Below are 12529 nucleotides of genomic sequence, written 5' to 3'. Positions count from 1 at the left end.
ATTATATTAATCTAGCTTATTTGTATATATTTTCATATGCGGATAGAAAAGGATTTAACAAGTTAGTTTATCCTACAAATTGAATATTCACACATACAAATATTTATATTTTTTGTTAATCGAAATGAATTATTTATTCTATCTAGTATTATCCGTGATTTTAAATTGTTTTGTAAGGGGGCAAGAATCTGCTACAAATTTTTATAAGTTTATTGATTCTTTTGCATCATCTACATATATTTCAGAGGAATCTGGAAGTTCACTTTACGATGCTAAAAGAGCGATCCAAAACAACCCAAGCTATTGGTGTAGCGCTGGGAATCACTTAAAGGATGAAGAAATAACATGGACGGGCTATTTAAATACAAAGGGTTTTGTAAAAGGTGTAAAAGTATCATGGGAATATAGTCCAGAATTAGTTAGTATATTTGTGTCTTCTGATGGAGAGCATTATAAAAATGTGATTCCATATAAAAAAATATCGAGTACTGAATCATCTTTTGATGAAATATATTTTTTTAAAAAGCTAGAAGAAGTCACATCAATAAAAATAGGGTTAAAAAATGCCATTCACAAATATTTCGGAATAAGAGAAGTGAAGATTATTGGTGGAGGGAATCCTTACTTTTTATTGCTATCTGGAATTACAAGTGAACAGGAAATGTGTTTACAAGTAGAAGAAGGTTTAATAAATAATGATAATACATCTGTAATTTTAGACTCATGTATTAATGCTTTAGCGAGTGGAGATGGTAGAGAATTATGGAAATCAAATTCTAACAATCAAATTATTAGTGCATTAAGTGATCCTCCTAAATGTTTAGCTGTTATAAATTTAGATAACTTAGAAAATAACAAACTGGTTTTATATGATTGTTTAAGAGCTTTAGAAGACGGCGATGGTAAATCGAATTGGGTATTTGAATCAAACTCTCAGATTCGATTGCAAAGAAGCGGTGAGCCTTTATGTATTTCTCAAAAAAATATTCATGGAAATATACCAGGAATTCATGACATTCTTCTTAATACAGATGCATCTGTTGATGCTACTTCTATCTTAGATGATGATCACAATGCTGATAATACAATAGATGGGAACCTGAATAGTTTTTGGGCATCATCTATATTTGGAGATAACTATGAGCACTTAGTTTATTTTATTATAGACTTGAATAAATTTGTAGAAATATCCAGAATAAAAGTATTTTGGGAGTATCCACCTTTACATTATATTATATCTTTTAGCACAGAAAAGGATAATTATAAAATTGTTGCTGAGAATTTGGCTAACCCAAGTTTTACAACAATAGATTCATTAAAAAACATTGAAACAAGATATATTAAAATATCAATGGTTAAGCCTCATCCTAAGCATGGAGAAATGGATGGCCAATTTTTATATGGAATAAGATCAATAGAAGTTCAAGCTAACAATTTAGAAAGTGTATTAAATTTTTGTAGAGATGCAGCAAATTCATATGATGCTAGAGACAAATATTTTATTGAATATATTAGCGAATTCGATAAAAATTTAAGCAACAAATTAATAAATCTTGAAGATGATGTTTCAAAAAATGTGAGTTCTATTAGCGATAAATTATCAAAATTAGAAGAAGTGTTACCCAATATTGAAACATGTTTAAACGAAAAAAAAGAATATGACACAAAATTAAAAGCATCAATGGAGCAAGTTGTTGGGCTGAATGATAAAATTAATTCCTTAGAATCAGTAGATTTAATTCATAGTAATGATTTATTACGATTAGGTATATCTCCTGGTGATTCATCGTCTTATCCTGCGAATGATTGTTCAATAATTAAAAATTCTCAAGAAGTCCCTATGTCAGGATTTTATTGGATAAAACCGAAATGTTCACCTGAACCTCTAAGAGTATATTGTGATATGGATTCAAGTACATCTTTATATATTTGGAATGGTCACTCTCCTAAATCCCCAGATCATTTAATAACAAATATTATAAATTCAGTAGATGACATTAGAAAGCATTGTGCGGAAGTAGGCTTAGAACCATTAGTATTAAAATCAACTGAGCAATTAAATAGTTTAATTTTTGCATTGAAAAAAATGGGTTTTATATTAAATGGCAAAATTAATATACCATTAGCTTATGATTATTCATGTAATTATGGTAGTTGCAGTGGAAAGTTTCATGATTTATTAAATGGTAACATCGATTTAACAACATTAATTTATTTTAAAGGAGCCGAATCCCCTAATAGCACTAGTATTAGACAAACAGCGGGTATATCATATGATGACGGATCTTTTAAATTTTTTAACTTAGAAACATCAGATATATCTGCAATAGTTTGTTCAACAAATTCGTCAGAAAATGATTTTTCAATGCAATATTTAAGTATAGATTGTGATACCACAGCATTAGACGATGATTTTAATGGAATTGTAAATACAAATATAGTAGTTTTATGCCCTTTAGAATGTGATCATGAGAGATTTAAGGGATTTAATGTATATGGTAGCAACGGGGTATATTCTGACAGTAGCTCTATTTGTAGAGCATCTATACATGCAGGCGTAATAGATAAGCAAGGTGGGTTGGTTAATGTAGCTATTGAATCTGGATTAGATTATTATAAAGGTTCAATAAGTAATAATATCGAATCTATATCGTTAAATAAGGGAGGTAATGAGGCATTATTAGACATAATTACGAATGAAAAAAAAGAAGATATTAAAGAAGAAACTAGCATTATTAATCATAGAACTATAAGAATAAGTAATTTGTCTCAAGATTGCCCAATCGATTTATTTGAATACAAACAACTATCATTTATTGAAAAGGGTAATTTTAAAAAAAACGACCAAAACGTAGAAAAAATAGCGGAATATAATGAAAGTAATGAAGGTTACAAAACACACGAAATAATTAATGACTTGCTAAAAAATATTGACGCTATTCATGGAGTTGATTCATCAGTAATTTCCATTATTCAAGATGAAACTGTAAGAGTTATAGAAAAAGCAAAAAAAGAATTCGTCCCAGCCGACATTTTATCAAAAAAGCAAATTGATGGCACAATAAATTTATACAACTTGACTGAAAATTTAGCATTGTATTTATATGATTTATCAGGGAAATATATAAATGATTTAGAAAAGGTAAAAGAACGTTTGGAAGAATTAAAAAAAACTCAAAGGATTGTCCATAATTTTGGTGCATTTAAATTAAACTATGAAAATATGAATTTTTCTTCCTATTTCTACGTATTTGATTCGAAATTAATTAAAAATAAACCTAGTGTTTGGGGATATGTTGATACCGAAATTTTAGGGCATAAAAATAGTATTGGACAAATGAGTAGTATATCAAATAGAGTGATAGGTGAAGGGTATTTTGCAAAATTAAAAGGATTAAATTTTTATGATTTTGAAATAAAGGTAAGCGTGTTAAGTAAAGGTACTGGGTGTGCTGGAATAGCATTTAGAGCTAAAGATGATTTCAATTTTTATTTATTTGATATTTGTGATCAAGATGGGGTAAGAAGATTATCAAAAATAGAAAATGGACATGCAGATATTTTAAAAGAAAAGTATGGTGAATTTTCCATAAATAATAAATGGAGCACATATAAAATAACAACAAGCCATGCTAATATTGATATATATGAAATCGATGATAAATTAAATGAGATGAAAATATTAAGTTCATTAGACGAAAAATTTTTATCGGGTAGTGTAGGCTTGTATTCTCAAATAAATGGGCAAGGAACATTTTTTGATGGGCTAGAAATCATAGCGAAACCCTGTTCAGAACTATCTAAAAATGGAAACCATGAAAAAAAAAAGAATTATAACTGTCCTTATTATAAAGAAAATTATGATAGCGATTTATTTCCATATACCATAATTAATGACGTAGAATATAAATGGAGTTTTGCAAAAGAGGATGATAATGATTATTTATTATGTAAAAAAATAGAAAATGTAGATAATGAAAGCAACGAAAATGGCAAAGTATACGATACTATAGCACTTTTAAAACAAAGAAAATGCTCTGATGGCAACTTAAATTTTGATATGAATTATTCTCTATCCAAAGAAAATGGAAATTTAGATAAGTCATATATATATATCCTATTCAATTTTGTGGATGAAAATAATTTTAATGCCCTTGAAATTAGACACGATTCTCTGAAGTTAACATCCTACAAGGATAGCAAATTAATAACATTATCAGAGTTCAACGATCATGATAAAATTACAAAGATATTAGAGCAAGATGAATGGTTCCATGTTAATGTAAAATTTGATAAACTAAAATTCAAAGTTGTAATAAGCAGTAATAATGGTTATGAAATTGAACTAGATGCAAACAATGTTGATACAGATTCGATTGATTTAGGAAATGTAGGTTTCAGGGTTAATAATTTTGATGAAGTAAAATTTGATTCTATAACTTTATCATCTAATGTATTAAATTCAAATGAAAGCTTCATTGAATCCACAACTAAAACATGGGGAACATGTGAAGAAAGCATACATGTATTAAACAGAAGATCTTCATGTGAAACAGATATATATCCAAATCAAAAAAAAGAAAAACATATCAATTGCATTAAAAATTTTTGTGAAGAATGCTGTTTGCATCATACCAAAATGTTGGATAGTAACGAAAAGAAGGAATGTGAAAAACATTGTAAAAGAAATGATGGCTTAGCTGAAAAAATGCAAAAACTTTTTGAAAAATTTATAAACAAGTGTGTTTCATTAGAAGAAAACAAGGATTATGAAAATTGCGATGATGACGATTTAAATTGTAGAAGCAAAACGTGTATACTTTGCTGTGAGCAAAATGGTGTAGCAGATTCTGATGATATTGAAGAGGTATCTTTTCATAAATCAAAAGATATCCAAAAAGAGGAAACAATTGAATGTCAATTTCAGTGCAAAGTAACTCATGGAATTATGGAATAATGAAAAGCAAATAATAATATAAATATATAACAATAATAATAGAATATATTAGTACAGTGTGAAAGAAAATTATTTATTTGTTCATTTGAGCATATGCTTATGTGATGTTTTTTCGTATTTAGATTGATTGGTTCACCAGTCATGATAATTTTTTTTATTGATGAAACTTGGAAAGACAATAAATGAAATTTAAAGCATATGCAAAGAAATTTATTTGTGTTACATATATATATGGTTTGTTTTCTCCTAAATAAGCAAACTGTTTAGAAACAAATATAGGAAAAATCTATATATGCACATATGTTTAGCAAACGGTAGAATTATATAAATATAACATCGGTATATAGTTTGGTTAGTTCATTTTGCTAATTTATGAAATTTTATTTGAGGTGTTTATGTATGAATTTATTTAAATATTTGAATTATAGCAGTAATATATATATTCCACCCATATAATTAAATAAATAATTTATTGTATAAAAAATATAATTTTTATAAATGTTATTATAAAAAAAAGTTCAATTTCTTTATGAAAGTTTAAAATTTACAGTAAAAAGCACAAATAATTTTTATTATGCAATAAGGATCTGCATAATGAAAAAATATAGATATCCAGAATGTGTAATAAAAGATATTTATAGTGTGTATATTATACATACATTATTTGTACTACAAAAAAATAATAAATTTAAAAAAAATTTTAAAACATGATAAAACAAACGTATTTTGATGAAAAAACAAAAAATATATGATTTATTTATCTTAAATAAATCTACAACAAAAGATGTTTGTGTTGTTAATTAAAATTATTATAAGTTATTTTTTGAGCTAATTTTTTTAATAGATTCTTTGTGGAAATAATTATATGTGCCTAGAAAGTTTCTTAAGTTCAAATTTTCATCATTTAAAGATGAATCGCTAGAAAAGCTTTCTATATCAAATTGTGTCTTTAAATTATAATTTGAATTTTTACGATCCATATTCGAAGGATCATAATCATCATTCAATTTTTCTGTATTTTCATTACTATTGTGATTATTTCCACATTTATTAGAAGTATATTTTTCACGTTTTTTATTATTTGATAAATATTCTTTTAATTTATTACAAAATTTAGTTTTATTATTTTTGCTTTGTAACACGTGCACTAAATTTTTATCTAAAGTTAAAATGTTATTTATGTGATGTCTACCAATACCGAGCAAGTAGTTTTCATTGTATACGATTTTTTTGTTAAACTCATCAAAATCTGGTACATCTACACCAAATAGTCTTAAATCATTAAAAGCATAATAATATAAGTCTTTTGAATCTGTATTATCTAATATATTGTTGATATTTGGAAATATATCAATGAATGCAGATAAATTTTCTTTTCCGATGAATTTTTTTACACTTTCTTTATAATTTAAAAAATTCATTGTTAACTCTTGGTTTTCAATATTACATGTTATAACTTTATTTGAGTTATGATTTGCATAATTATAATAGCTATTCTCAGCTTTATTTAAATCGAGATGTTTTGTTAAATCAGAATTAGAACATTGTTGATTATTATAGTTTTCGTTGTGGGTTTTAGTATTTAAATTACTTTCATAGTGATCGTTAATACTCTGTTTTTGGTTTAATAATTTTGATTTTTTATTATCAGTTTGAAGGGCACCATTCGTATTATATCGCTCTCTTTTTTTATGATTTTCATCCACATCAATGTTAATATTGTCAATGTTATCTGCTAATAATCGATCTATATTTTTGTTTCGCAGTTTTGACATAGCGGAATCGTCAAAGTATATTCTATGCAATGTTTTAGGTATATTTACATAGTTACATGAAGTAAGACAATTTTCATCCTTATTTTTTAATGATTTGATCAATATATTAAAAATATCTTTTGATTTTTCATTGCTATTTACGATTGTATCAATAATATTGTCAAAATTTTCTTCATCTATCATATTTTCCAAATTATACACCATTTGATCATATCCATACATGTTATTGATATTATAGTTATTATTGTTGTTACCGTTCATAAAATTGTTATTATATGATCCATTAGCGTTATAAAATGAATTATCACCCATGTATTCGTTTGATTTCATAGAATTTTTAATAGTGTTTTTCCTTCTTTTGCTCATATTGGCATTAGTCATATCTGTATCATTAAATTGGTTGTTTCTATAATCCATATTTGCTTTGTTTGGCCTTCCAACTTTTCCATATTTTTTTGGCTTAATACCTTTTTTATTATCTTTGGGTGTATTTAAATTTTCATCTTTTATATTAGTATTGTATAAAAGCTTATTTACTAAGTTTTTATCTTCATTATGATAAAGAACGTGTATGCTCATATATTTTCTATACATTTTAACACTCAGCTTTTTATAATAAGCTTCTAGGCCCTCTGCAATCTTATGATAGATAGTAGTTTTGTCATTATATGTGTAGCAATTATTGATTATTAAAAATATATCTCTTTCAAACTCTTCATAAGTATTATATTTAAAATTTTGAATTTTTTGTTTCATCGTTGTAAAATCCATTGGCTCTTTTATTATATTCAGGTAATCTGGAACATATTGAACATTTACTGGGTATAAAAATATTCTCTTCTTATCAAAAACTATCAGTTTATTTACAATATTTGCTAATATCTCATTTTTCCGTCTGAATTCTTCGAGTTGGTCATATTTCATCTTCGTCACGCTCATTGTAAACAACTATATAAATGAATAAAAATTAAACTAAATTATGTATATTATGCGAATGCAAAATAATTTCCTTATATGGCATATGCTGCACAAAAATGGGAATAAATATAACACCCTTTACATATTAAAAGATGCATTCTTTTTTCTTTTATTTTTGGCTGGGAACGGAAAATAAAATATTCTTTATGAATTTATAAAAAAATACAATTATGCTATTATAAATTTTGATATATAAATTTTTAATATGTAGTTATTCTTTTATTGGTATTTACAATATAATATGCACATAAAGTAATTCAATAATTTGATATATATATATATATATATAATATTTATATATATACTTAAAAGCATTAATGATTTATGACCATAAAAATTTATTATCTTAGAAAATTATTATTTATGAATCTAAAATTGATGGCAATAACATAAATGCATATGCATAAATATAACTACAACTATGTATACATAAAATAAATTTTCTCTGTAAAGCATTTAACAAAAATGGAAAAGCGTTAAATTCAACTAAATTGTTCTATTATTTTTATATGTATATATTATAATAATTTTGTTTGGCCTTCTTTTTAAATAAATATATATTATATTTTTTAAAGGAAATACATAATTTATTTAGAGAGGTGTTTATAATATACAAATAAATAAAAATTTTGCAGAAACTTTTTTATGAAAAGTTCGCTTATCTGGTATGATATATAAAAATTAGAAGATGTTGCCGCGCATCAAGGGAAAAATAAATTATTAGTGAGGGGAATGAAAAAACATAAATAATATAACCAAATATAAATAAATTATCATATAAATTTTAACTTAAAAGTATTAACTTCATTTATTTCAATATATATAAAATAATGCGAAAATAAAATAATTAAGGGAAACATTAATTATTATAAACAAAAAAAAATTAATTCGCAATGAAAAATGTTTACTTGATGGTTTAGTAGCATTAAAATACAACTATATTAATATAAATAATTTTTTAATACAATTAAAAATGTATCTCTTTTATGAAAATTCGAAATAATATTCACAATGTATTTTTCATGTAATTTTCTACACCCCGCTGAAAAAAATTAATAAAAGCAAAATGTTTTATAATATTTAATTGTATTATAAATGTAAAAGTATGTGTGGTTTTAGGTTTTTATGAACGATTCGAACAATTTTTATGTGTGCATGCATTTTTATTGTATATTATAATTTGATTTGTTGTATATAAAGACGGCACACCGAAGTTTTTAGTAATTTTCGAATAATCCCCAAAAGACGGAATGGGAAAAAACAGCATAACCCGCATAAGACAACTGCTGATAAATATAATTAATGCATAAAGGGATTTTAATCCATATAGATATAAGAATGTTCTTATTAGGAGAAATATAAATCATATGAAAGCATCACATTTTAAAAATAATAATTATGCTAAATTAGTAAAATGTCTTCTCAAAAATATTTTGATTAATATGTTATTGAAAGATATTTATGGGATATTTTATAGAATGCAATTTATTATTACTAATTTCTTTTTTTTTTATTTTTTAATATATTTTGTTTAATTGATTTTTTTGTTATTTTTATTATTGATTCACAATTTTCATAATTTTTGGGGGGCTGCGGATTCTTTAGAAACTATTGAAAGCTTAAATATTACTAGTGTTGCCATCTTAATAGGTGTGTAAAATTATGTCTATTAATTTTTTCACAAGGATCAATTGAAACTATAGTACACAATGTCAAACTTGTATTATTACACGCTTGCGTATTTTTAAAAATGAAATCGAAAATTATAATTATTTACGAAAGGCGGATTTTATATAAAAGATGTTTGAAGTCATAGAAAACATGTATTTTTAATTTCTTATTATTGTATATAATTATTAAATAATAAGGTATATACTTACGAATAATTATGATTAAATAAAGCATGCTTACATATATTTGACATTCCTTCACCATGCAATTAATATGTATCAGGTATTCTATCATATAACATTTTTATTTTCATACACACGTATTTTTGGAATGGAATCGACGAATGTATACAGTAATTAATTCGTTTTAATGTGATTTGTATGTATACATAATATTTAGGCGTATTCCATGGGTATATATTTGTTTAAGCTGTATAATTTAATGAAAAAAAGTGTTAAGACTTGCAGTATATTTTTATGCTAATTATTTTGGGGAATTTTTTTAATTTCTCGTAAAATAATTTTTAATAGTTTGCCTGGAGTCTGTGCATCGTTATATGTCTAAAGCATATATTAATTAATGACAAGCTGGTTTAATTTGCTTAAAATTGGAATTAATTACATGATTATATAAAGGATATTTATAAACTAAAGAATTAATTATAGAAGCAAAATAAATAATTAATTAAATATATGTTTTTTTCGTTATAATATCCACCTAAAATTGAAAATAATGTATCTATCTAATTATAAATAATATATACTCCTCTTATAGACATAAAAATTGGCAAATGCCGTTTTAGAAATTCGATATTATTTTTTTTAAGAAATAATATATATGTTGGACGTTGCAATTAAGGCGATATTATTTTCTAATGATTGCGTTAAGGAAGTTTATTTTTTTTTAAACAAAATAATATTTAGTTTGAAATTCGAATATTGATTTAGTAAGATGTCTTTTGTGCTTATAAAGGGAAACATTTAACATAATTAATAAAGACGTACAATATATGATAGAAAAATTAATTAGTGGTTTTTTGTAAAAAATAAGCAATGCTTCATAAGGCACAAACAGAATAGCAATAGCAACAATCAAATTGCAATCTCCACTGAAAATAGCTAAAAGAGAGATGATCATTTGAGCAATATCAATGTAAAAAAAACAAACATAAGTTAATTTTTTCTGCAAACCGATGGTGCGTGAAATTATATTTTTACATGTTGGGCAATGTGGAAATCAGCTAGGACATGAATTTTGGTCAGTAGCAATTAAGGAGCACTTAAATAATAAAAAGATAAATGAAAAAAAAGATGTATTAGCTAAATACTGTTATATGAACGATTCTGAATCATCATTTTTTGAAAATGTATATGATGGCTTGAACTCAAGTCATAACGAAAATTTAAAAGCGAGGGCTATACTAATAGACACCGAAACTGGGGTTACAAACGAAGTATTTAAAAGTTCTATTGCAGAATATTTTGACAAAAATAATATATTTACTCAGCAATCTGGTGCAGGAAATAATTGGTCTCAAGGATATATGTATTATGGAAGAATATATGAGAATATGATTGATAATATAATTAGAAAAAATGTCGAAAAATGTGATTCATTGCAATCTTTTTACATTACATCATCATTAGGAGGCGGAACCGGTTCGGGATTAGGTTCATACGTTTTAGAAATGTTATCTGATAACTATAAGCAAATAAAATTTAGTAATTGTGTATTTCCATCAGCATGTGATGATGTAATTACATCTCCATATAATAGTTTTTTTGCCTTAACAAAAATACATGAGTTTTCAAACTGTGTTTTACCAGTATCAAATGATGCGTTACTAAATATTTTAAATAGTAAAAAAGTGAAAGAAAAGGACCATAATAACAAAAATGATTATTCAAAAATGAATAATATAGTAGCTAACCTTATTGTAAATTTAACAAGCTCAATGCGATTTGAAGGCTCATTAAATGTAGACATAAATGAAATATGCACTAATTTAGTCCCATATCCATTTTTTAATTTTATGTTATCATCATTAAGTCCGTGTTTAGAAACAGAGAATATACGAAATTTTGATAATTTGTTTAAAAATGTTTTAAATCACAATAATCAAATGCTGGTAGCTAGCCCAAAAGATGGCCTATGCTTATCTATGGCATTTTTATGTAGAGGTAACATAAGTATTTCAGACATTACTAAAAATATTTTATTAACAAAAAATAATTTAAATATTTTAAAGTATAATAAAGATGCTACAAAAATAGGGTTATGCAATGTACCTCCATTAAATCAGCCTTATAGTTTATTGTGTCTAATTAACTCATGTGAAATAAGAAATAGTTTTTTGCAAATATTAGAACGATTTAATAAGCTATTCAAAAGAAAAGCGCATTTGCATCATTATTTGGAATATCTAACCATGGATGATATACTTGAGTTTAAAGAAAAAATCCAAAATTTAATTTTTGAGTATAGTTATATACAAAAAAATTCATTTTGTTCATCTAAATTTTTAAATAAAGACACGATTGAGATGTTAGGATATGATATATGTGACGAAAGTTATATAACTGTTAACAATGGAAATGAAGATACTAATACTTGTCCAAATTACTTAAAACAGAAAATAAAAATAAACGACAAAAATACAAATTGGTTTGATTTTAAAAATAAGCCAATTATATAATAAGCCATGTAATTGGCTTTATTTTTTAAAATGCCAGTTTTTATATATCATTATTTAGATTGTAATAGTTGGTATCCCCCCTCCTTTATACAAGGTTCATCTTTTTATCACTAATTTATTTCATTCTATTACCATCATTATTTTGTTAATTTACTATATCTAACTTTTTTAAAACTATGATCATAATTTTTTAAATATATTGTCATTTTTTGTATATTTATATGTGTTGATATGTTTAGAGCTCATATTTTATTCCCCTGAACTTAAATCCTACATAAAATTAAACAACACTAAATAAGGGATTTTTCGTTTATTATTACAAATAATTAGGGTTTTGACATGTGGGAGTCGGTTAAGGCTCTATTGTCTCATTTTTATAAAAAACCATGAAATAAATTTTCTACATAACGGAATATTCAATTCGAACTGGTTTATTATATTATAGTTCTTTAA

General features: G+C 25.0%; 3 protein-coding genes across 3 annotated transcripts; 2 read left to right on the top strand and 1 right to left on the bottom strand.

The window, feature by feature from the left end:
• Positions 1 to 124: 124 nt before the first annotated feature.
• PVVCY_1300240 (LCCL domain-containing protein) lies at positions 125 to 4957 on the top strand (the record flags this gene model as incomplete). The annotated part of the gene is made up of 1 exon (XM_008623702.2): positions 125 to 4957. The coding sequence occupies one exon, from the start codon at positions 125 to 127 to the stop codon at positions 4955 to 4957; it is 4833 nt and encodes a 1610-aa protein (XP_008621924.2).
• Positions 4958 to 5766: 809 nt separating this feature from the next.
• PVVCY_1300230 (bromodomain protein, putative) lies at positions 5767 to 7671 on the bottom strand (the record flags this gene model as incomplete). The annotated part of the gene is made up of 1 exon (XM_008623701.2): positions 5767 to 7671. The coding sequence occupies one exon, from the start codon at positions 7669 to 7671 to the stop codon at positions 5767 to 5769; it is 1905 nt and encodes a 634-aa protein (XP_008621923.2).
• A 2902-nt stretch (positions 7672 to 10573) lies between these two features.
• PVVCY_1300220 (tubulin epsilon chain, putative) lies at positions 10574 to 12076 on the top strand (the record flags this gene model as incomplete). Its single annotated transcript, XM_008623700.1, has 1 exon — positions 10574 to 12076. One exon carries the CDS (start codon positions 10574 to 10576, stop codon positions 12074 to 12076), a length of 1503 nt encoding a protein of 500 aa, XP_008621922.1.
• Between the last annotated feature and the right edge of the window lie 453 nt (positions 12077 to 12529).

The sequence above is a fragment of the Plasmodium vinckei genome, assembly GCF_900681995.1.
Source record: "Plasmodium vinckei vinckei genome assembly, chromosome: PVVCY_13".
NCBI classification, from domain to species: Eukaryota; Apicomplexa; class Aconoidasida; order Haemosporida; family Plasmodiidae; genus Plasmodium; species Plasmodium vinckei.
This window is presented reverse-complemented; position numbering and strand designations above follow the sequence as displayed.